The sequence below is a fragment of the Tachypleus tridentatus genome, chromosome 13 (assembly GCF_004210375.1).
Source record: "Tachypleus tridentatus isolate NWPU-2018 chromosome 13, ASM421037v1, whole genome shotgun sequence".
Taxonomy (NCBI): domain Eukaryota; kingdom Metazoa; phylum Arthropoda; class Merostomata; order Xiphosura; family Limulidae; genus Tachypleus; species Tachypleus tridentatus.
In genome coordinates this window covers 63382037-63409532 of record NC_134837.1, presented here as the reverse complement: position 1 = coordinate 63409532, position 27496 = coordinate 63382037, and the positions used below count along the sequence as shown (strand labels likewise).

General features: G+C 29.6%; 1 protein-coding gene across 5 annotated transcripts; it reads left to right on the top strand.

Moving 5' to 3' along the window:
* LOC143239405 (mitochondrial dicarboxylate carrier-like) lies at positions 1–27496 on the top strand. Of its 5 annotated transcripts, none has more exons than XM_076480430.1 (11): positions 1–75; positions 4742–4789; positions 7856–7988; positions 9516–9635; positions 10738–10898; positions 15619–15660; positions 17723–17837; positions 18332–18424; positions 18875–18955; positions 19977–20033; positions 21360–27496. In XM_076480430.1, the coding sequence occupies exons 3-11, from the start codon at positions 7893–7895 to the stop codon at positions 21465–21467; spliced, it is 873 nt and encodes a 290-aa protein (XP_076336545.1). In that variant the 5' UTR covers positions 1–75; positions 4742–4789; positions 7856–7892; the 3' UTR covers positions 21468–27496. The 5 variants fall into 5 exon arrangements, 4 of the variants coding, with proteins under 4 accessions (XP_076336545.1, XP_076336544.1, XP_076336547.1 ...); XR_013021167.1 differs by lacking the exon at positions 4742–4789 and having other exon boundaries at positions 4–75; positions 21360–21577; positions 23763–27496; XM_076480432.1 differs by lacking the exon at positions 4742–4789 and adding an exon at positions 5928–5990 and having other exon boundaries at positions 60–75.

Genomic DNA, 27496 nt, shown 5'->3' with positions numbered 1-27496 from the left:
TTAGGGGGAGCTATTAAGTGTGTGATTTTAAAGGTCTGTAAAGTTTGTTGGATTAAGTGAGGAATCTTATTTTGGGTAAGATAACGTTGTTGTTGATTAGTTTGTGCATATTTATTTTACGGAAGATAATTTATTGCATTGAAAATAGTTTAACTGAAATGTAAGTCAAAATATATATGCGTAAGTCACGAAATTGATAACTGAGGTATGTTACAAATTAAAGTCTGTAAACTTATAGTAATACCAGTGTTAGTTGCTTTGTTAATGTTACTATTAGAGTTGCGATACTACATACAAGTAATACTGATTACTGTTATAGCATTATAGTGATAGAACTAATACTTAATAGTAATGCTACGACAACAAATCTTAATACTATCTGAAACACTTGAGCCTGAGATTTAGTAAATTAGTGATTCAGTAGTAATATTATACTGAATTAAAAACTACGTTGCAAACGTAGAACAGTAATAGGCTTACATAAACAGATCTTGCAAATTGCATTTATTATATAATGAAAGCTAACTCATTTTAACTTGATATTTCTTGACTTAATTATTTTATCCTGAGAATGCCTCTCAGTGGCACGGCAGTATGTCAGTAGAGTTGCAACACTAGAAAGTGGGTTTTGATCACTGTGGTGGGCAGAGCAAAGACAGCCCATTGTGTAACCTTGTGCTTAACTTTAAACAAACAAAACCTCTAGAGAAAAGTAGTATAAGTGGATATATTAATTATTATTATTATTAAGGGTTACAAGATCATCTGGCAGAACAATAAAGCAATACAATAGCCCTCTGTAGTGTAGGGCTACATTTTTTTTTTTTTTTCTATAGTGTATTCTGAAGAAATTACAGCAATAGGACAGAAATGTAAAAGTGTGAAATGAGTTATCACTTACTGTAGTGGAAATTGGCACTTTACAAAAGTTTAAAAGAGTTGAAACAGTTTGTTTAAGGGTTGATCTGTACAGCTACCAGCTAGTTGTGTTGACATTGTACACAATTATTATTTAACACTGATTTGAAATTATGAGAACATCTTAGCAAAGACCTAACCTTTTCTTGTAAGATAAATTTTCATTCTTAGAGTCATCTTAGAAACTTTCATGAACCCTTTACAGTTAGTTAATATCCTTTTCAAGATAAAGAAACCAAGATAATACAAAGTATTTCAAGTGAGGCCTAACTAGTGACTTTTATAATAAAGATAATTATTTTGACTTGTAATCAAGGTACATAACTACATGTATTTATATATTTTAATTGGCTTCACCAGTTGTTTTTTTTTTCTTTATTAACTAATACAGTACTGCATGATACTGATATTGACTTTGAGCAAAAATTGAGAACAGATATTGTTTTTTGAATATTTTATAAAACAAGTTAGTGTTCATGTTGATTAGCTATGAAATATCAAATATATCCTATTCCATAGTTTCTCCAAATGTGTAATAAATATATTTCTGTTCCTACAAGGTATGGTTCTTATTTCCATACAGATGATAAATTTTCATTCTTAGAGTCATCTTAGAAACTTTCATGAACCCTTTACAGTTAGTTAATATCCTTTTCAAGATAAAGAAACCAAGATAATACAAAGTATTTCAAGTGAGGCCTAACTAGTGACTTTTATAATAAAGATAATTATTTTGACTTGTAATCAAGGTACATAACTACATGTATTTATATATTTTAATTGGCTTCACCAGTTGTTTTTTTTTCTTTATTAACTAATACAGTACTGCATGATACTGATATTGACTTTGAGCAAAAATTGAGAACAGATATTGTTTTTTGAATATTTTATAAAACAAGTTAGTGTTCATGTTGATTAGCTATGAAATATCAAATATATCCTATTCCATAGTTTCTCCAAATGTGTAATAAATATATTTCTGTTCCTACAAGGTATGGTTCTTATTTCCATACAGATGACTTGTAAATGTATTTGGGTTATTTTCTAACATTTGGATTGTAAGTCTGTATATTTGTTATATGGGGTGTTCGAAAAGTCACTGTGCAGTTTTGTAATCGTATTTTATTCAGTCCTATTTCAAGCCAGCAACTGATAGCGGTGTTTAGAAACAAAATAAGGATCCAGGCCTGTATTGATGCCAATGGGGGTCACTTTCAACATTGTTTATAATTGTCATTCATATTTACCTCTTGTATTCTATATTGAAACATATCTGTTAATAAATATACAAGTGCACAGTGACTTTCCGAACACCCTTTATAAACGTATTTTCATGATAGTTAGAAATCCAATGAAGTAGTTCAGAAATAAAACTTGCATGTGGATTAATTCATCTACCTGAGATAGACCTCATCTAAATGACAGAAAAAAGTATACAAAATATGAATATGATAATAAACAAAAAATGATGGAATACCATCTTTGCTTTCTTCTAGTTTATGGTAATTAGAATGTCTGTTTTTTTTTTTCTTCTTTTGTATCTTGGAGGAAGTGGGCATTGCATTTATTTTTGGTGATCTTCTTAAGAACCCATTTTGATGATGACCAAAGAAGGTTGAAACATTGTTTGCTCCTCTACATAAAATTTCAATCCATATCAGCCATTTTTACATATACATTTTTCTCTACAAGTGAGTTTTCTCATCATCACAGATCATATTATCTCTTACTTCATTTTTCTTCTAAGGTTTTTTTCTTCTCCATATTGTTGAATGTAATGCACAGACCTTTTATCTTATAAAAAAATCTTGGACAACTCCTTTCTATGTCTGCATTTATTTTCTCCCCTTCAGTATACAAAAGTCACTTTTCACTCAACCTTTTTCTTTCTGTTTTCATTTTGGTGACTCAAAATAAATGTGTACCCTGCTATATATTCCAAAGTTTCTTTCAAGACAACTTTCAGGAACTCAGTCTGGAGCTTATTGTAATATATCTGTGTTTCACTTGGCTTCTTTTTGACAGTTATAATTTACTGTACATATAGTGTGAGCTATTTAGATTTCTTAAAACTCTGTGTTCACCTTTATAATTCCAGTCATGTGAGGAGCAACTTGTATTTTTGCTCACTAGTGTTTCATTTTTCTTTTAATCATACCTTTAGTTTGAACAGAACTTTTTTTTTTCATCCACTGTTATTTGTACCTTCCTCTTGCTTAGAATATTCTTTTACTTTCTTGCATATTCTCATAAGATTGCTGTATCCAAAGCAGTGATCATATTGGAAAACTTTAAAATGAGAAAATTTTCTCACAAATACAAAAAGAACTATGATAAAAATAGAGATAATCAAAATTTGTTATTATAAGAATAATTATTCAAAAATGACATTGTTATATTTTCCTTTTTTTTTAATTTATGAAAGACAGGTACACTGTTTTTCAATAAGTCATTACGAAATATTTGATATTTCTTGTTTTTCAAGAGACATATTGTTACTGAAACTGCTAAGTTACAAAATATAATTCTGTGACTTTTGATTGCCTGCTTTGTATGAAACTCTTTTATAATGCCTAGCATCTTAAAAAAATAAATGCGTGATATTATGAGTTGCACAGTGTGCAATCAAGTGCAATAATAGTGTTCAACTCATGTTGAATATGGCTTCTGAATGTGATGGAAAAGATGCAGTAGAACTGATTATTGCAAATGTTCTTTAAACACCCAACCAAGAAGCCAATAAAAGGAATCACTAAGATTTTATTTCTGAATGTTTCTTGTTTCAAAAAGATCATGGAACTGATGTCTGATTTGATATTGAGATTTCAATTTTCATGAGGTTTATGAGAGCAATAAACTATTGGAGGAAAATGAAGATAGATTTATTACTACATTTTTAACACATGGATTCCTTGCTTTATATTTCCACTTTTATGTGAACAGTTGGCTAAGTTATGAGGCCAGAGAATGTTTGTTGAAATTTTGTAAGTTGGTGTTTGTAGTTTTGGAATTCCATCTTTATTGACAAACTACTACTTTGTCCATCTTAGTTTTCATAAACATTTCATGTGTTGAAAGCAGTGCCATTGCATTTGTTGAATTGCATTCAAAATATTATTGGACAATTTTATGAATATGTCAGTAAGTTTGGTATCAAACTGTAGATTATACTTTAAATTTTAGTGTTATACATTAATTAAATTCATAGGAAAACATACTAAAACATCAATTTTTGTGATTCATGGTAGGTTGAATGCAGCTCTGATTAACATTAGATGCCTGATGTTAAAATACAAAGTTTTTTTTCTCTCTCTCTTTTTACTGAGATATCACTCATTGAATCTAAGACACTGGCCCCACTCACCTCTTTCCATGTTTGGAAATGTTCCCTTATGTATACTTCTGTATATGATGTGAATAACCAATTGAAAGCTCAGAATGTTCACCGCATAGGTTTCTTAGCCATTTTCAAGTATTACTGTGTCATCTCATTCTTTCAATGCAAACCTCCAATCTGGTAAAGAGAGATTTTCATATGCTCACAATTTCATATTTCTTTAGACCCAAATACAGCTTAATTACTTAGCTTGATAAATTGTAGTGGAACTGTATTATATTGATACTGTGAAATTTTATGAGATTTGCAACCTATGAGAAGCAGCAAATGAGTACAAAGGTTGTAACAAGAAGAGATAATTATTTACTTTATTTCTTTTTTACTGTTCTGTGTTTTTAAAAAAAAAAGTTTATGAACTTATTTGTAAATAGTAATGTATATAAATGTAAAAGGTATAATAGTTGAAATGACTATTTTACAAAACAGTGGTCCATTAAAACACAGCAAAGACAGGTCACTTTATAACAACTAAAGGTTAGTCAGTTTTATATTATTGGATATGGTAATACGAGTACACGTGCTGCATCATTATAACTTGTGTATTGTTAGCATGGCACAGATGAAAGATTAATATAATAAAAATATATAAATGTATATTGTTATGAGATTTAAGCTATTTAGTTTAAATGTTTTTTTCTTTGTTGGAATTTATAATAATAATTCATAATAAATCTGGAATGAAAAAGGTATTTATTTTTATTGCAGTTATGAAATCAAATTGATCAAACCTATACAGATTTGTTAGTGAAATCAACAGATAACATAAAATTTTCTTGGAAAATGTTTAGTAATTATCTGGATGCTGTAAAGATTTCACAAGATAAATCTGATAATTTTCTGATATATAAAATTATTAAGCTTAAAATGAAAATTACTTTCCATGTTGAATAGGTAATGTGAAAAGAAAAAAGGAATGAGAAAAACATTGCTTAACAGATTTTAAGATTTAATAAAAGCATCTGATATTTTGTGTATGAAAGCCTTAATGTTTACTGAAAACCTGCTAAATTTCAAGAACATGTGGTTTATGATTTAAAAGTGATAGCATTAAAACTATAACAGGCACAAAATGGTTGAGGGGTTGGTCCCAGGGACCAAACCTATGTTGAAAGAGTTAATTTAGGCTACATGTGGTGGGTGAAAGATATTTTAATGCTGTAAACTATAATTCTCTTTCAAAATGCATTGTTATTTGATTTGATCTGTATTTATGGCTTCTGGCAAGGGATAGAATTTTTTAATGAGTGCTGGATTTCCCCAATATCAGTATAATAGATATGTGGTAGATCTAAGAACAGAATGCTCCTGGTGGTGTTTTTGTTATTGCTAAAATACTTGTATAAGAATGCAAAAAAATCTACCAAACAATATGGTTGCTTCTGTGTTACCTCTTCTTTGATACCTTGAGTAAGTGACATTTTAAATGTTATACATGTGTTTTGATAGGGTTTTTTTTTTATTTTGTGTAACTTGTTTGTTAATTTCTTTATTCTACATGAAGAAAAATTAAGCAGAAAATATATATAAATGATTTTTCTTCATAAATCATACCCAGGAATCTTTGGTTAGGTGTGTGTCTCCCTTACCCATTTCAATTTTATTTTGATTTCAGGATTACTACATAGTATATGGAAAGAGTGCCAGCTTCAATATGTTAGAACTAACTGCCATACAGGTGATCTTTTTAGAAACCTTTCTCTGCACGTTGAGGTACATATACCTGATTGCATGGCATGAGTGTTAGTGTATGACATTTTAATCAAATTCATTGAAAAGCTCTCACGATTTATCTATAAAGGCAATATATATATTTGCTTGAAAGTCATGCTGATAAGACTATTAGAGTGCACTCATGTAAAGTGGTAAGTAATGTATATAAATTGGCAAGCCATGTGTGTTCTGTATTTGTCAATGCCAAATATCATATAGAAAAGGGAAGCATGTGTAGTTTCCATGTTAGCCAGCTGTTTTATTTTTGTACTTTTTCCATTAATAAGATGTACCTAAATATGGTTTACACTTTTATTAGTGAATAACTTTTGAAGGTCATGCAAAGACTTGAGTTCATGGCTTTACTGGTCAAAAGACCCTTAACACTTTAGTCATGCAAAAAATTAAATATACCATAAGTATTGTAGTGAATTCCACTAATTATTAGTACTGGTATTTATATATGCAATGAATGTAGGAAATAAGTAACTGGAACCTTTTGTTTTACATTTAGTGTTGTAACAGAGAAAAGTGTAAAATTAGCCAGTTTAATACAGTTTGTAGACATCACAAATCATGGGTTATAAACACTATAAAACCAAGTCTAATTTGAGGGTTGAAAACATTTCCCTATTTGTATGTATGGTTTTTATATATCTAAAATTCATTTTTTCTAAGAACCTTTATTCAGACTACAAGTTATCAAGGAGGTTGGGATTTTTATGCCTTATACATGACTAATATTGTCTCACTTGGTGTCAGGTTTTGGACCTAGGGTTGTAATGACTTTTGTCATTCTTTCTTTTATTTTTTTTCACTTCTCTGGGTGCCAGCTTTTAATCATTTTTTATTTGGTCTTGACATAAATTACAACAAACAACTTTGTGTCAATATGTTCTTTTTTGTAAAGTTAATACCTGTATGTATACTAAAAGGATGGTAATTTTGTTACAAGTACCTTTGCTTTACCAGCAAATCAACATTCTTCCTTATAGAGCTGAGTGTTGAATTTGGTTCCTGCTACTCCATAATTCACAGCTACATCATTTAATGATTTTAACTGTAGAATGTACATCTGCTATTCTACAGTTCACAGCTACACCTTTTAATGATGGTAACCACAAGATGTGCATCTTGAGTAAAAATCTTTTACACTAAGACATCATGTATCTATATATTTGTTTCATATAAAAGTATTATTCAGTTTTGAGGAATGTTGTATTGAATGCACTCAGTGTGTTTTAAAATGAATTTAACATGCTTTTTTCTTAAAGATTTTCTTTCATTTCAAGGATAAAACTTGGTTAAACTGCATGTAATATGTGAATTAAAAAATTTTTTAAACAATTTTTCATCAAACTATTGCTTTTTGGTGATTGGTTTAGTACCTTGAGCACATTTTATTATTCTAATAAAAGGTTGAAGAAAATAATTTTTAACAAAATTTTTATGTATATACTGGTTCAGCTGGTAGAAACTGCATGCCATAAACCAAAAATATGTTAACTATTACTTGTGGTCACTTGTAATTAAAGTACTTGTTTAGAGTAAAAAGGCCTTGATGTGTTATTGAGTTGTAAGATTATCTTTTAAGTTTATTTTGGCAACAAATTCAAAAGCAATTAAAGTAGTAGTATATTTCCCATAAATTGCAAAATAGGCTATTGGATATATGTTATTTTGTACAATAGGACAACAATCTCCTTTTGTTTTTCTTGTATTTGGCCACTAGAAGCAAATGCATTGAATCTAGTTTAAAAATAAGACCATTAATTTTGAGTTTGTATAACAGATAGTTCAGAATTAACTCACTTTTATTTATGTAATCAGCATATTAGTCAGCTAGAAACAAGCATTTTCAGTAGTCATGAATACAAATGAGAATCGTTTATCACGGTGGTACTTTGGAGGCCTGGCAAGTGCAGGAGCAGCTTGCTGTACCCATCCCCTGGACTTACTAAAGGTGAGAACTGTTTAGTTCAGTTGGAAATTGTTGTACTTGGTATAAGAGTTGCCTGAATGCAAATAACATTTCTGTGATACTTAGTAAAATATCTTTAGTTCTCATTTCTGTATTCAATAATTATGAAATAATATTGTAAAGAGTAAAATTGTCAAATTTATTTACTTGTGGAAAAAGTTTTTTGTTCCTGTTTTTTCCTTATTTTTCTAATTGTTTTACAAGGAAAATTTGTGGAATCCAGATTGATTTTGCACTTCAGATAATTTAAATGCAACTGTTAACACCTTTATTTCATTTATAATTTTCCAAAAAAAATGGGCACCACTTCAAAATCTGCTGTTTATCTTTGCTTATGTTTGTAGCAAGTATCGATAACAGCTCAGGGAGTTGAACTGTTACTGAGTGAAAGATTGTAATTTACAAGTGTGATAATATAATTTATAACTTGCACACACTGTAATTGCAGTTCAAACTTGTAAAATGTTAAAAGTATTTTTCTAGTGCAGTTCACTTGTGTTTAATGTACTTTTTAGTTGGGAGTTGTATGGGGCAGTGTAATGCACATGTTCTGTTTATTATATTCATACCATTACCTAGTATTATATTAGATCATATAGGAGATCTTGTAAATAATGTAGGAAAGTATTATTGTACCATAGTAATTAATACTGTTAGTCAATTTGTAGTATGCATTTTAAGATACTAGGGTTTTTGTATTGGCTATTTCTTTTAGTTTTCTTTAACCATCATAGTCTTAGAAAATTTTAGTATAGGATTGTAACATTTTAGTAAAAATGTTTTTGTAGAAATGCTTTACAAGAAGTTTGTGAAACTTTTCCTTATTTAATTACTGATGTGTTAAATATATCCAAAAATGAAACTTTATCTAATTTTGAAAAATTTATTATTTAATATGTAGATGGATTATTCCATGAAAACTTCAATCGAGTAATGTTGAATAGTTTAGCTTCAGTTTCTCTGAATCATTTCAAGATTAGTGATATAAAATAAACCCAAAACATTTGCACTTTTTATATGTTAAAAAGAAATTATTTTTAGCAATTTATTTATTAAGGTTTTTCACAGATACCAAAACATGTTTTCTCAGTTGTAACAGTAACGTTAAGTGTTTGTCTCGTCCATCAAATGTAATTCCTGTTTGGAAATAGCTATTGAATAATAATAATAAAAAAAAAAAGGTTCACAGTAAATACATTTCATTTGTGGTATGAAGGTCAGGCGATCGTGTATTGAACAAATCTTTACTTCACAACAACATGAATTCTGTGTTTGTTCAAGTATTGTTTTTGAAAAGTTAACATACTTTAAAATTATGAAAGAGCATTTTGACTTTTGAAACACTTTTTGATATATTTTATTTCTTGGTAGCTCAAATAAACTTTAATATTTTTTGTTAATTCCTTTTATTTATTAGTTAGTCTCATCAAATAAATGTGTAGAAATCAACAATGTAACATAACTTGTTTTTTGTTGAATGAATACTTCTCTTGGAAACATCTATCAAAGGTCCATCTTCAGACACAACAGGAAGGAAAGATTAGCATTGTTCGTAACACTATTAACATCATTCGTTACCAAGGGGTTTTAGCACTTTATAATGGTCTCAGTGCTTCCTTACTTCGTCAGGTCAGTCTCTTTTTTTAAACAGAATTATTTCCAGTTGTTAAAGAAAAAGCTATTCAGGAGTTTAAGGATTTTTTGTAACATATTAAAGATTTGAAGTGGCATGTATACATTTGTTTGTGTGAAAAATAATTAAACACTTCACTAATCTAGATTTTCATAAAATGAATAGGTAAGAATATGGAATGAAAAACCTCACAGGAACTTTTAAAGGATGTGGACATTTTTATGAAATAAAGCATTTAACATTTTATCTCTGTTATTTCTGTATCTTTTGAAATACATCTGTCTTTTTATTTGTAACATAAAATAATGTTTAGGAATGACAAGGGAACTGTTGGTCCATCTCAGCTGTCCAATCTTCTGAACTAAGCTATTAAATTTAAAAAAATAAATCTTAAAGCCAGCTCTTATTATTCATATATTAAGTTTTATTTTAAGTCATTTAAATTGACTGCCTTTATAACATCCAAAGGCCAATCACCCTGTTACAAAAATAAAAACTGCCTTAGCTGAATACTATTCTTACCTGTCCTCTTTGGATTTACAATGCTAAAATTGTTTCTAGTAGCTTCCTTGACCAATTGGTGAGCAAACCCATTTTGAAAATTTTCCAAAAATCTCTCTCATGGTTTAACTAACATTTCCCAATCTGTATGTTTTGAAATTGTAATCAGCCATAAGTATTACCTCCTAACAGCTGAAATTGTAATCTCATCCCAAAGTGTTTCATTAATTTCATCAGTGTCATCTGGTTGTAAGTGACAAATTCATACTAAGTGCCTTTTCCCTTTATCCACTAGAAGAAACCCAAATATGAAATATTTTACTTTCTGTTACATATAGTCAAGGCTGAATCAGTGTGGCACATAGAGTTTAACTGGATATTTGTAGTTCAGTTGCTTGTGTATACATATATTCTTTTCAATCTCGGAAATGTGAGATTGTATTTTAAAATGTGTTATTGTGATTTCATATGATATATGCATGGTTAAATTCAATAGTTTGAAAAGAGGGCTGAGAACTCTAGATTTCATAATAATAGGAGTAATCTGCACATTATAATGAAACATATTTCATTAACAGATCTCATGTCTACTTTCAGCTGACTTACTCTACCACAAGATTTGGTATTTATGAGGTAGTGAAGCAAAATATGACAAAGCCAGGAGAACCATTACCATTTTACAAAAAAGTTATGTTTGCTGCAGCAGCTGGATCTGCTGGTGGTTTTGTTGGCACACCTGCTGATATGGTCAATGTTAGGTAATGTGTAACATTGTTTAACTTGCATCAGACAAACTGTCTACTTGTGTAGTTAAAGGTAAATTTAATGAGTGTTTACACTAACGCCCCCCGCTAGTACAGCTGTATGTCTACGGATTTACAACGCTAAAATCAGGGGTTCGATCCCCCTCGGTGGGCTCAGCAGTTAGCCCAATGTGGCTTTGCTATAAGAAAACACGTTTACACTAACATAGTCTATACAAGATCTATCTGTAAATAGAACTGCAAAACTAATGTCAGTTGTATTCACCTGTCCTGATGAACTTTGGCATTAAACGAAAGACCTGTCTAGAGCTGGATGTGGTTGATATATATTCTTCTTTTGTTTCACTTATATGTTCTTAGAATTATTGCAGTTTTTTTTTTAATCTGTGATAATTTCCCCAACAGGGAACTGCAGATAACCTAGAAGTCACTTTTAAGCACTTCTGCCATTATACGTACTGTTAGTCAGTCAGTAGACACTAAAATGATGTCATGAAAAGGGTGCTTAATGTTGCAATTTCTGTTATCATGATGTCATTAAAAGGTGCACATGCCATGAATTATGAGAATAATTATGCACTCTATAGGTTACAACACAGCATGAGTATGAACTTTATAAATATTTGTTACTTTTATTAATTTTGGTTTTATTTACTTGTGAAACCTAACATTTAGGGGATCCTGTAGAAGTACATCTAATCTATAGAACATTTATGAAATAGCAAGTTTATATGTAGCAGATATAATCTGTGATAATATTGATTAGTTAAAAAGGATAGATTTTAAAACTTGTTAATAATGCCAAAGCAAAGCTTAAGACTAGCATAAATTTATCTGACATTCATCAACTGTAATAATTATTTGTGAAAAGCATATATCAGTAACATTTTAACATACAGTGTAGTTTGTTTAAACATTGCTTTGCCCATTTATATCTTGTTCTCCAGGAATTCCAGTAGCTAACTTGCAGAATTTTATGGCTTATTAGTGATTTAGTCAGTACTTGAAATAAAACATTTACTTGTTTTACCTCTTGACAAGCATGAGTTCTTTGTTTTACAAAAGCTTGGGAAATCATGACACTTTAAATACTAGGACTAAATTGACTAAATACACTGCTGGCCAAAATCTTAAGGCCAATGAACATAAAGACAAAATATGCATTTTGTGTTGTTAGACTCAACCACTTATTTGAATAGAGCTTTGAAAGATGAAAATAAGGAAAGGGAAAATAAAAATAAACTTTTTTAGCATTTAATAGGAAAAATGTGAACATCATGAAATTAGCCTAAATACTAGCTGGTCAAAAGTTTAAGACCATACCAAAAAGAAGTCCTAAACAGGGTAGGAAATGCCCAACAAGAGGTTTCACTAGTGAGTTGCACGGCCATCATTGCGAATAACTTCAATAATTCACTTTGGTATGGTCAATATAAGCATTTGCGGAAGGCTGGCTGGAATGTTATTCCAAGTAGTGAAGATGGCTTCACGAAGATTATGCACTGTTTGGAATTGACGTCCATTTCTATAGACTTCCCTTGCCATCCACCCCCAAACATTTTCAGTGGGGTTCAGTTCAGGCAAACATGCTGGATGGTCCAAAATAATCGCGTTATTTGCCATGAAAAAGTCCTTTGTTCTGCAGGCATTGTAGATTGCAGCATTATCCTGCTTAAAGATCCAGTAATTTCCACACAATCAAGGACCTTCAGTTAATAAGGATGCTCTCTCCAACATGCCAATGTAGTCAGCTGCTGCTTGACACCCCTGTACAACCTGAAGCTCCATTGTTTCATGGAAGGAGAAAGCACCCCAGATCATGATGGAACCTCCTTCACCGTGTCATGTAGAAAATGTCTGCAGTAGGATATCCTTATCATACCAGTAACGTTGGAAGCCATCTGGACCATCCAGGTTAAAATTTTTTGTCATCAGAGAACAAAACCTTCTTCCACTTTCCTACATCCCATGTTTGGTACTTCTCAGCAAAGTTTAACCGAGATGTGGAAGGAGGGGTGGCCTTTGAAGACGTTTACAGTTTTTAAAGCCTTTCTCTCGTAGATGCCGTCTTATTTTTTTTGAGCTGCATTCTGCATCCGTAAAGGCCTTAATCTGATTCAACGATCTGTTGGTGTCATACTGGACAACCCGTCGATTCCTCCTTCTCAACGCTGGCTAAAGTTTCTTGGGCTTACCACTTGAAATTCTTGTTCCTTATCCCTCAAGGTCTTTTAAGTAATTTGCAACAGCAGTTTTACTATGTCCAATCTCACCAGTGATGGCATGTTGAGAGAGATCTTGCTTTTTCAGCTCAACAATTCTGCCATGTTGAAACTCTGTCAACTTTTTAGCCTTTGCTATGTTTTTACCCAATGTAACACAGGTGATGTCAGTGGGAGATGTTGACAACGCTAATGCCTGAACACAAATGACTAAATTTCGTTATATGTTTACCGATTAACACTTCGTTTCAGTGTGGTCTTAACACTCCTACGAAAAGTGGGGCCTAATAGGCCCCAGAGCAACTTGAAAGGTTATTAATATTAGGCTAATAATTTTGTATTTAAATGAAATTGCCATTTAAATCTATTAATGAATGGATTAACAAGATTCCCACTGTCCCTATCTACTATCTAGTGAAACCACAGCTAGGGGAACGGGCTTGAAGAAATCAGGACTAGAAATGTCTTTTCGTAGGAGTGTTAAACTTTTGACCAACTAGTATTTAGGCTACTTTTATAGTGTTCACATTTTCCCTATTAAATGCTAAAAAGTTTATTTTTCCTTTTTTTATATTCATCTTTCAAAGCTCTACTCATAAGTGGTTGAGTCTAACAACATAAAATGCATATTTTGTCTCTATGTTCATTGGCCTTAAGATTTGGGCCAGCAGTGTATATCTTCACAAAGGTGTAGCCTTTTAGTAAATTTTACAAGTTTGTTGTACACAAAATTGTACTCTTTTTGATAAAGTATTTGTATTAAAAATATGCCTGTGAATTTCTCAATCTTTTACTGATTCAGTCTGAGTGCAAAATGACTTTTATGGTAAGGATAAAAAATACTTCTTTGTGTTACAGTTTTAATATATCATTTGCATAATCTTTGGTACCCCCTAAATAATTATCAAAACTTTTTACCTTGAAAAGTTTGTATTTTGTCTGTTATTTTCTCTACCCTAAAGAAAACTAACTAAATCATCAATGTACAGTAATAACAAATTTTAAAATATATGAAACAAATACTTTTTTCTTCTCACTTGAATGAATTATTTGTTACCATATGTTCAATTTTATTGTTTTCAAAATTTCAACTACTTATGTTGTTACAGGTATTTTAATTTGTTTTACCACATTACTTCTATGACGGTTTTTTTTTTTTTTCTTCATGCCTGAAGAGTAGCACGTTATATTTATCAAGTTTCCTTACACTTGTGTATACATGCAGCTCTGGATTCATACACTGTGCATTCCTAGTTGTCTAAGCCTAGTTTCTATTTCTATGTCTTTATTGATAGAAATATTAAGTTACCTTTCAAACATGTATTTCAGAACATAAATCACTAAAATAGAATGTCTAAATCAACTAACTGGTTTCCTAACTAATCTATTTAAGGTAAAAATATTTTTTTAAATGCTATAAAAATCAACCTGCATTCCATGGTGTAACTAATCAAATCCTCTACTTGTCTGGCATAAATTTCAAAAGATCCACCAAGAGTTTTAAGTAGAAAATAAGTTATTTTTGTTGATTATAAACATGAAAGTTAAGGACAGATAGGCACAGATTCTATTTTGGGCTGGGAAAATTTATTAATTTCTCTCTACTGGTAGAAGTTATGACATTAAACCTTGATATTGGTTTTGAAGTTGTTTAGAGATTGTAAGATCAGTGAAAAAGTGTGGTTGCTACAATATTGAGCTTGTACAAACTAAAAGAAGAGTCTGAAACACAGATACATTGTGTGAGCCACAGTAATGAATGTTAATACCTTTTAAAATATTTTCTTTTGAAATTATGGGGTTGAAACTTGTTTTAAAAATTTGAATTGTAATCTACACTCTAATGCCAATTATATTGACATACAGTAAAAGGTTAGTTAGTGTTATATTATTCCATGAGCAGTTCTCAAAAGTTACTCTGTTACACTCTTGTTTGTTATTCTAAAGAGAAAAACAGTCTTTCAACACCACCATAATGATATGGTGAAATTAATTTTTTTGAAAAAGGTTCACTCTTCATACAACATTGTCTGATTCAACAAACTTTACCAAATGCAAACATGTTACAATAATACATCATTGTGTACTGCTATTGTCTGTATTATTGCTTAAAAAAAAACTGTTAACACTGAATTCTTGCACTACAACATTATTATATGCTGACAATTGAACACTGGGTACAGTCCCTAATAACTCGGTGGTAGCTTGAACTAGAATTCAGTGTTTAATCTGTATTGTGGGCACATCACAGATAGCTATCTGAAAACTTCATTTATATACCAGCTTGTTTGTTTGTTTTTTTTTTAGATCTGTACAATACCACATCAAATCGGTGTTTATTTATGTTACTCTAGTCATGTTATTTACCAACTTTCAAATTAACAACAGACTTAAGTTAATTAATTTTTTTTTAATTAAAGCTTTGTTTGTCATAATCATTTAACAGGATTATAAAAACGAAATAGCTCAAATAATTGTTATATTATTTTTAGGATGCAGAATGACATAAAAATACCAAAAGATCAAAGAAGGAAGTAAGTTATTTATCTTTGTTTTTATTATTGAACATTGATTATGATTGTACTGTTTGTGTGTATAGAATTCATACATGTGTATATAAATTACATTATTAGTCAACAGCTGGCATTTACAGTCTTGTATAGAATTGTTTAAAAACATTTGATACATTGTAAATTTGTGAAACTTTAGAGAACTCAGTTGTCCTGATATTGGTATAGAAATAAAAAATATTTAACAATGAGTTATTGTATCTTAAACAGTAAAACAACTTGCAACTTATCATTGTGACTATATGATAGTTAAATAACTATGGAGTCAATCTTGGAGCTCAGCCTTTCTTCTTTTTTACCTGTTTTAACTTTATACAAACACTGTTATTTTTAAGGTTGGTTAATAATCCTGCAAGTGACTAGTCTCATTTCTAGATTTCATTTTTAACCTAAACTTTATAGTGATGGATGTGTACTAAACTGCATGTTTAAATTACGTGTTTAATGCTGTTGAATGTTTTTGTTATAAATTACTGATTGCACTTTTCCTAGAAGAATAAAAATAATTGTCCTAAAATATTTTAAGTAATTTCACAATACAAGGAAGCCCTCTATGATAATTAACCTATTAAATTAATGGTTTCATAACAATTCATGGACTCTGACAAATAAGTACTTTTTTTTTTAAAGTGAAACTGAAACTTTTAAAATGTGTTGAGGGTTTACAGTAATGGTTGAGGAACTAGCCATCCCCTGCTAGTACAGCAGTTTGTCTACAGATTTACAACGCTAAAATCAGGGGTTCGATTCCCCTTGGTGGGCTCAGCAGACAGCCCAATGTGGCTTTGCTATAAGTAAACACAAACTCGGGAACTAGTGGTCTGTTAGAGAATCTTTGAAAGTAATAATATTCTATTATTTTGTACAAAAAAAAACAATCCCTTAATATACTAATACAGATTATGTCTATGTTATTTTATTGTCTTATTGTTTGTGTTTGCACTTAATCTTTCAAAAACAATTGCCACGTTAAAGTCCTCCATTTAACCAAATTTGCAATGTTTTGATTCATTAGATCAAGCCTATATTGGAGAGGGAATGTTAACTGTAACTTCAACTTTAAATGTATCTAAATAAAATTTGACAAGTTTTTAGTAAAATGTAAAAAGTGTTGTACACAATAAGTCAGTGTGTTACAAGGATATCTGTACTTGAAATATGTCTGAATTAATGAGATCAGCTTTACTAGGGCTCTAACAGATCAGACAACAAGACGAAGAATGAAAATACTTCTGTTAATTGTACAGTTTGTGTATTGTTTTTACATAACCTCTATAACCTCCAAATTACATGTGAATAGTTTTTCAGTATTTCTGTATACTGTATCTAGTATTTACTGTTGTCTACCACAAACTGTTACTAAATCAGTAGTGTTGTGGTGTAATGGATGGATAATAACTCTGACATGAAATACAAAATACTATGTTGAATGGAACTTTAAAATGTCATGGAATGCTTGCTTTGCCCTCCATCTGTGCACATAGGGTTAATCAGAATGGTTAAACAGTTCATTTTTTGGTGTAAGCTATTATAATTTGTGTATATATCTTGTTTAGTAACTGGTAAGTGTGATCTGCTAGTTAGTTTATCAGACTTTGGGTTAGATGATACATGGTTTACATTCTGTTTCTATAAAGATTGGTACTCTACACTTTGAGCCTATAGATGCATCACAGTAGTGATGGACAAATTCCACTGTTAAATTAGGCAAGAGTTGCCTTTCCTTTAGCTTGTTGGTACAAAGTTGCACAGATAGACCTTGTGTAGCTTTGTACATATTTGAAACAAAACAAACTAATATAATAACAGTTTGAATACAATTTATTTTTCTCTTTTGAGAAAAAAATTAACAACAGTTTTAAATATTTACATGTGTACATTACACAAAAAACAAAATCATGTAAGATAATTTTTCAACATTGGGAATTATACAGTTCCTCACTAGAGACATTTTAAAATCTTATTTATCTTTAAATCACATTGTGACATATTTTGTTTCTTTATTTCTTCTGACTTGTTGCTTTAGTTATAAGCATGCTGTTGATGGTTTGTGGAGAGTATACAGAACTGAAGGAATTAATAGACTCTTTGCTGGAGCTTCTACAGCTACCTGTAGGGCTGCCTTAATGACAGTTGGTCAGGTTAGTGATGTTGACTGTAGTGTCATAAAAACATTCTTTAGATCCACTCCCTGTAAAAGTGACATTACTCTTGAATGTAGGAGTATGACATCAGGATTAAATAATTATCTAAAGATTATACAAAGAAACATTTGAAAATATATACTGGAATTAAAAGTATTGATTTTTGATAAAGATTTTTATCAAAGTTCTTAAGATTATTTCAAAATGTATCTAAAGTAGTTAGAAAGCATAATTGTGTTGTGTCTGTTCTGTTGAAAGAGTATTTCATTCTTCAGTTTGTTATGGCTTAGTAATACATATAACCTTCATCCAACAATATATTATTGAAATGATGACAAAACATGACTTTAGAATTTTGGTTTAAAAGTTTTTAACTTAGCTGAATTCTCTTTTTTCTCTCTTGCTGGTAGATCTGACAACATATGTTTTATGTTTAAATATGGTGTTTGAAATAATTAAGTAGCTAATGAATTTTTTTTATTACTATACAGCTTTCCATGTATGATCAGATTAAACAAACACTTTTACACACAAGCTACTTTGTGGATAACTTGGTAACTCACTTCACTTCAAGTTTACTTGCAGTAAGTATCATTCTTCCCTGCAGTCTTGCTTATTTTCTTTTTATGTGGTTTAGTGAGGATTGTCTTTATTCTGTTACCACGTCTGTTGCTCAGTTCTATTTGTTAGACTTTGACAACCAGTCCTAATTGTTTTTATTCTTTTATCAGATCTGTTGTTCAATGTTAGCTATTTTGTAAACTTTGACAACCAATTTTGATTTTCAATTTTAATTATCTTTATTCTGTTACCATTTTGTTGTTCAGTGTCAATTATTTCTTTAATTTTATCAACCAGTTTGATTTCCTACTATCAAGTGTGTGTGTGTACTGTTCTTTTTTTTTTTGTTGTGTGTGTGTGTGTGTGTGTGTGTTATCTATACTGGCATATAATATGATGTTATATTTTATATTGAAAACAAGAATATAAATCTCTTATCAGAAAATAACATTAAAATATTTTCATTTCCCCAGGGTGCTATTGCTACAACTATGACACAACCTTTAGATGTTTTGAAAACTAGAACAATGAATGCAAGGCCAGGAGAATACAAAGTAAGTTTGAGTGTATTATCAAAATGAGTGGTGTGGGAATTAAAACTTTAAAATAAAATATAAAACAACATTTTTACCTTCTTAAGTCTTTTACCTTCTTCAGGTTAATGTTTTGAATACATATTTATTTCAAGTGGGTTTCTTGTCATCATCAAAGTAGGTCTGGGTTTGATGAATGTAATTAGAAAGTAATATTTGAAGCATGAACACGCAACAAAACATAATGTAACCAAAAGCATCAACAATTACTGATGATAAAAACAAAATTATTGCTAATAGTCAATTAATTAAAAGTTTTCATCAGGGATACAGATAAGTATAATCAGTTCAGATTAATTTTTCTTAGAGGTCCATAGGAGTATGAGTGAGCAGTCAACAAGTTTAATGTTTCCATGTCACAGAATACTGAAGCTGAATCTTATAGCTGCAAAACAACAAAAAATAAACATTTAGAGACCTTTTGTTTTACTCTGAGAAACATAACTATGTATTTGCTGTTTGTGAATTAATAAATAAAGCAAAACTCCGGATGTGTATTCATCCATTCTTCATGTGCTGATAATATTAGTCATTTATCAGAATTTTCACACCTGTTAGCGGCATGTTCAAGTCTTCTGTGTTCACTATCTTAGATATGTTCAGTACAGATTTTTTTCAGTGCATTTTCAGACAACATACTCATATATACTTTGTCTCTAATGTAAGAAGAGTTAAAGGTAATCTTCTGTTAAGATTTTTACAATGACTGGCTTTTATTATATCTGTCTTGTATGTCTGTAGTTAATTTTACTTCCTGATGAGCATATCTTTACCAGTAGTATTTCTAGGCAGAATATGTTTATTTTTTTTCTATTATAATAATGGTATAGTTTGAATATTTTTGTTTTTTTAAGGGTAGTGAAGAGGTAAAAAAGATTTTGAAACAAATGGCACAAGTAATTCATGAGTTCTGTTTTTAGTATATTCTTTGTTTTGGGTGTGTTTGTTTTCCAACATATTTTTGTTATATTTTATTATGTAGAGCATTTTTCATCTTATAATGGTAACAGCCAAGCTAGGTCCTTTGGGCTTTTTTAAGGTGAGTATTTTTTTGTAAAATGAAAATTTACATCTTGTAGGAAAGTGATTACAATGTTTTAATTATGTTTATAATAACCTTCTAATGTGTACTTGATGACTCTTAAAGGTATTTGATATAAAAATTTTCTGTCTTTTAATCTACTCTACACATGCACTAAATTGTTTTGCTTATCACCTTCATAGAGTGTGATCTGAGCTTTTTTCAGATCCCACCTAAAACAGTTATTTCTACCAATAGTTTTTTAGTGTGCATTTCTTGGAATATTTTGATTTTTTTTTCACTATTTGTTAGAAAATTTATTAAAAACAATTCTCTCTGCTACCAAATTAAACTTTATCAGTTTGTTTGGTAAATATAAGCCTTTATAAAAATTATGCTCCTAGCTCTATCAGTTTTGACATCATAATTTAAAGTTTTTTTAAGGTTATGTTCCTCTATTTGAGGTTGGGTTTGATAAAATAAACTCTTAACATTTTCTCACTAAGGTTTTGTCACTGCCTTCACTTTTTTCTTTTTTCTGTAGGGTCATGCTCTTATCTTTGCCTTTTGATCTAGTAAATATAACCTGTTTACCCAACTGACATTTAAAACTGTTGTTACTCAGTAAAACTCCACGATTGCAGAAGACAGTTGTTCATTTTTACAAACAATTTATTAACGACCATTGTTTTGCCAGTGCCTAGTGATGTATTTACTGGCTAAACCATGGTCATTAATAAATGAGACAAGAAGGTCCATGTGTTCCTAGTTATGTAATAAGAGTAAATAACATTTGTTTTGGGTTCAAAACCTTCACATTCATTGTTACGGTGAGTTTCAAGTACTTGTAATGATGTTTCTAGATTTACCTATTTAGTCTAAAAGTTATTTTTTAAAAGATCAATTCTCGTGGAGCCAGTGAATTAGATCTGAGTGTAATGTATTCATGACGTCATATTTGCACCCCAAATGGAGAAAAATGAAGTTCTCCATAATGGGAAATGAAGGTGAAACAGAAAAATCATGACCCCTATTTCAAATCTAAATACACATGGGATAAAAATTTTGCAAATTTGGGGGTTGCACATCACACAATGTTTTTTTTTCCAGTATCATATAAGCAGAGTTCCATTATAGTATGGTATTTGTGAAAAGTTATGAGTATTTGTTTTGTTTTTTCCTCAATTCTTTAAACTTTTTTCTTCAGGGTTGAATTTTGACTTTTATTACCTTTGATATAATAAGTATAAATCTCTTTCTTTCTGTATAAATATGCTCTTTCTTTTTTTCTTAGATATCTACCTCATTTAGGTCTAATAAATGTGAATAACTTTCTTCTTGTAGGGTTATGTTCCTGCATTTGTAAGGTTGGGTCCTCACACCATCCTCACCTTTGTGCTCTTTGAACAGTTACGACAAAGGTTTGGATTCCTTCCTCCCAAGAAGGAATGAAGATTTAGCTTGAGCCAACATTATATTTTTTCATTATGTTGTTATTGAAAGACAATGTTATTCCACAGCAGAGACCTTAAGTCTTGTTTCTAATGCATTTATAATATAAGGTATAATGAATGTTTGATTTTTTTATACAGAATATTTTTTTATGAATAGTTAGAATATTAGGTGTGGAAGTATTGTAGCATTTTTAACAGTAACATCATTCAGATATTTTTACAAGTTGTTTTTTAACATTCTCATAATGAAACTGGGCTTTCATCATTTGGAACTTCTTGGTAAAAAGAAAAGGTAAAATTTGCACACTAAACCACGTAACTTTTGCCTTTTCTAAACAGTACACATCACCTATCTTTGTGATGTAATGTTTTGCTGGAAATGTATAAAACTAACAGTGATTGTTGCTTTGCATGATGTCTTCAAAAACGATTCAATTAGTTATAAACTAATGAAATATAGTGTTTTTGGTTTAATGTTACTAATATTCTAATGAATTCATATTTTTATAATATGTTTAGATTTATGAAATCATCTAGGTATCATATTTATTGGTTAAAATAAAAAAAAAATAGTTTATTTTGTTATGTATGTATTCCATTGAAATATTGGGTAAGAGAAATGTAATTCAGTTAAATTACTCCTACGTTCTTAGTAAGTTTTTTCTGCTGCACTTATCAAATGTTACATTTCATGAAAATAATACACGCTTTAGGAAAGAGTAATAACGATTCTTTAATTGTTTTTTATTTAATGTGCAATAAATTGATAATGTATCATCTTGCCAATATTAGAAAAATGTGTGTTTTATGTACCAGAAGAAGTTTAGTTCATGTTTGAAGTTATTACTTTAAGAAATATCAAAGATTATACCAGAAACCTACTGTAAACAGACATATTTGTTCAATTTTTGATAGTGTTTGTGGGAACAGAAATGTGTAAAGGTGCAAAATATCTGTTACAGAGAAATTATTTTTAAAATTTTTTTAAAAGAAATTATAAGGAGCTTTTATGCCTTTTTAAATATATATTCCAGAACAGGTGGTAAGCAAACCTTGTTCATATACGTAGGTTTCAAAACTACATCTATGACATGTGGCCTTAACTTTTTTAATAAATCTTTGCTGTTCCCATGCTTATGCTTTTTGTACCTGATGTTCAGGGTTATAAAAGATGATTTTATTACTAGTTTTCTCAGGGTATCATAAAATATAGTAGCATATGCACACATGCACACATTATAAAAATTTTTACATCACATTCTTTATTCAGTAATATTTTATAATTACATAATTGGAAACTTGTACTCAACCAGTTTGTGTGTACATTTTTAAGATTTTATTATAATGTTAAACAATTTCATACAACAAATCCTAAGGGTGATATATTTGAACCTAAAAAAATGAACTGAAAAAATATAATACATACAGCTTTGTTTTTGTACATTAACTCAATGTGAAGAATAAATTTCATTTCTTGATTTTATAAACAAAACTGTACATTTTAGGTATTGTAGATTGTAATTTTATACTTAGCTGATAAAGTGTTTCATGTTCTAGTACAGTTTCATAACAGTTAATCATGTTAAAATATGATAATAGAATGTGTGAAACTGTTCATAGTTCTAGTCTTCCACACACTACTAAGTTTGAAAATTTAAGAACTATCTTGAAATACCTTTTGCATGAGATATTAACTACAAGTTTTGGGTATATAAGAACTTATTTATTAGTGAAATGACTTGGAATAAATTTGTGGGTAAAGATAACTAACCAATAAAACGAGAAATAACATGCAGTAAAAGTTTGGGCTACAGTTTTGTAATCAACAAAATCAGAAACAACATACTTGTGGGTTGCAAACCCCACCAACACTTCTGTAACCATTAAAATAAGAACATGTTTATGATTTGATGAAGGCTTTCTGCTGTTTTATATTAAATTTTATGTAGTTAAGTGAACTCTCATCTGGATAAAATTTCTTTTGTACAAGAGTGTCTAGTTAAAAATAATTCATTCTTAATGTACAGTCAAGATAATGTGGAAATGAATAATGTAAAAAAATTGAAATAATGGTGACAGCTGTCTTTTCATGTTGAATATTTGACCACGTTTTTTTCCAATAGAAAGAACTGAATCACTGGAAATTAGTTCTGTTGTTCAAATTTTGGGGAAAGACCTTATTACCAAAACACTACAGTAAAATAGTGGAAGTTGTGCTACATCTTGTGCTTTGCATTTTGAAAGATTTTTTAGTTTGTTTTTCCATCAATTGAATTATAGTTTTTATTTGCAGAGTTGGACTTTTAGGTGACATAAATCGTATGCAGAAAGAAACCCCATTAAACAGTTTTTATCAAAGTAGTTTGATAAACTTCTATTACAAGGTGTTAGTATTACATTATGACTGTTTTTGCATTTAAGATATTTTTGAATAAAAGTAATTATTTATATAAATATATAAACAAATTAATATTTTATATTGGTGTTAATTTAAGTATAGAGAGTATACTTTTTAATGTTTGGTTTATTGATAAAGAAACTTCAAATTTTTCACCAAATACTAGGCCTTTCTATTTTATAAGACAAACATCTTAGTTTGATAAAATATTTTATGCTTGTTGCTTTTGTTAGAAAAGATGTTAAACCATTGCTATGAATGGAACAAATAGTAGTTAATATCCTATTAAATATTGCTGTTTAGAAACCACCAGTGAACAAGATGTCAAAACACTGATTATGTTTGACACATGTGCAAGTGGTATTGTAGTTGTCTAATGCTGTGAGATAAACCATTGAAGGAAGAGCTATCAGATACCATAGCTCCTTACAAAATTTAATATCTGATCAGATCAGTTATTTGTCCAATCTCTAAGTGCTTTTTTTTCAATATAGAAATTATTTAAAACATTAAAAAATATGTAGCAACTTGGAACATGTACTTTGTAAAGTAGGTACTAATAATATAATAAATGTACATAATTTTATTTGGTTTTATTGCCTGCTTTATTAAATATGCATATCAGTACCGTATCATGGACAGTCTTTTGTACAGTGTCCAAAAAGGCCTGGAACTGTAGGCACTTCAATGCATTTTGCAGAATATGTTCTACATATTGTTCTTATTATTTGAGACAAACTTGGAGAATGTATTTCCATTTCTTTTAATACTGTGAAGCATATTAATGTTGTTCACATTTCCAGTCTTCCTAAATTTAGATAACTTCCCAACAGCGCTGTTACTGATGCTTTTCTCTCTTTCTCATTGGTGTGCATTAAATTTGGCGGTAACCTTCCATTGGGATCAACTTTCTCTGCCATACAGCAAAGTTAATTCAACCTTCTCATACTTTTAAAACACTATAATCATTCTCTTATCTGAAATTAATAAAATCTGCAAATCACCAACAGTTTCAGACTTTTTGAACACCTTGTTCATAAGATTAGATGCATAATTATTTAGTTCAGTTTTCCTTTTTGCCATTTTAGTTTAATTTTCCAATAAAACTATTTATTGAAACCCTGCATCTCTTAAGTGATGGAAATTGTATTATCTGTGGAACAGTGAAGTTTTCCCTCTTGGTTATTGTTGCATGTCTTACCTTCAAACTATTACAAAATAAATCTTGATGAATGGTTTTTATGCAAATTGATTTTAAATCCTGAAAATTATAAAGCAGTTTTATGAGCAAAATGAAATGATTTATTAAAAGGCATAAATTCTTTAATCTACATGTTTCTGTGTAACTGTTCTTACCCTCATCAAGATTTGACCAAATAATTATAATGAGAAAATAAACTTTAATTTAAAAAAATGTATATTAAACATGTATTTCTTCTAATAAATCATTTTATTGTGCTTATTGAAATCTGTATAATTTTTAAAGGTGAAAAGAACACAAAATTGTTTACTGTATTGATATCTAGATAGTGGTTAGAAACTTACTGAATTATTTGAGAATTAAAAAGTATCTTTAATTTAAGGTAAATTTATGTCTTGTTTAGTCAGTTTTTGATATAATATTGTATGAAACATTTTAGTTTTTAGTTCCATTTATTGTGAAGTAAAGACTTGTACTCCATTTATGGAAATTTTGTTTTAATTTAGATATTGTATAAAGTATATGTTGTATTTTTATCTTGGTTATAAGTACTATTAACTTTATTATTCTTTAAAAAAAAACTCACTGAGATGGGGTTGAGTGCCTTCTATTACCATATACTTTTCTAAACTTTCCAAACTGTTATGATGGAAGTTCCTTTATTTCTGGTAGTTAAAAATTTTTGCTGCATCTTTAGTCTTCAGTGTTTTACTTCTTACCTAACAGATTTTACAAAGATTGGGAATAGGCAAGAATTGCATTAAGAATAAAAATAATTATGAATAACTTGAAGTATTTATCAAGGAACAAATATATCTTTTACAGCAAAAAAACAATACAACCAACTAATTCAAGTACCTTCAAAAATTAGAATAAAATAAGCATCATTAAATGATTTTATCTACCTTACAAGACCGAGGGTTTAATTATAGATTTAATATTACAAATATCAATTATTTATATGTTGTACCAGTGTTGTAATATAAGCCATTGTGTAACAATTATACACACAATGAAAAATGACAACTTTTTCTTTATTCGTGGGTGTTTCTTTGTACATCTTTTGATGGGACTAAATGTATGAAGTGTTGTGAAGATGTATTTAAAATGATAATTTTATTTTGTATGTTTTCTAGGATTTTTGTAATTCTTTGCCTATAGTAAATGTTCTGTGTGTCAGTCAACATTAATTCAAATGAATTACAAACACAGAATTACTGTTATTAAATAAGTGATGATTTGCATTGATTTTTAAATTTAAAATAACTGCTTTTATCTAAATCTGGAATAATTTAAATTCTAGTTCACCACTAATGATATTTGCACTTAGATTTAAGTTGAATGCAAAGACACAAGTTTGATAGCCATACAAGATTTATCCCCAGCAGCTATTGGAAACACTTAATTATCTGAATATCAAATTATGTTGCATATAAATATTTTAAATATTAATATACAGGAACCAACTTTAAAATATTTTGTAGTCATTTCATTAAGATCATTTCTGTGCAACAGTATGTGGGGAATTTTGTAAGTATATAAACATGGTTACTAATCTTAAATCATTTGTTACACACTTTTATTGTTAAATATTTTGCTCAATTATCTTTTATTGTAAAGTTAACTTCCAGCTATAACACTACCAATAAAATCATTTTTCCTTCCTGTTGGGTATAATATCAGGTTTTTTAAAACACCGTTATATTAAATTACTTTGGGAAATTCCATATATAAAAAGAGGAAATATATTTATGAAGGGATAAGTTAGTGTGGTGCTGCTAAAACTGGGGATTTTGTCCCTAGCTAAGTCTCCAGGATATTGAGTTATTTTGTGTACAATGATTAATTGCAACATGTTTTTGAAACAGCTTCTCATGTACTCATTTAGTTAGATTTTACATACTTTAGATTCTTATATTCAAATTTTAATAACTCTAACAACAATGTATGTTAAGGACTGATAGAACTAGTGAAACTGTTGACTTAAATGTTTTACAGAGAAAGTTTTTACTGAAAGAGTTTTAAAACGTTGAGTTTTGTTCCTTAGAACATTTCACTTTTATATATCATCATTAAACATTTTCAGATAAGTATCTTTTAAAAAGGAAGAATTGTTTTTTTATGTAACCGATATATTTTCTATATATGTTATAATCGTTGTTAATATTATAAATAAAAAATATGCTGCTGTTAAATTTTGGGGGTTTACTATGGCTCTAAAATATCACTTGTAGAAATGTGTCTGATGAATAATCCTTAAAAATTTTAAGTAGAAAGTTTGTGTGCTATGTCTGAAAGTTGTATACTCTTTGACTGCCTAATTTGACCAGTGTGAAATAGCAGTTCTATAGTATAAGTAGAAAAGAATCAAACCAATCTTTTGTTCTGTATATTTCAGTATTTTTGTTAATAAAGTATATGAAAGATA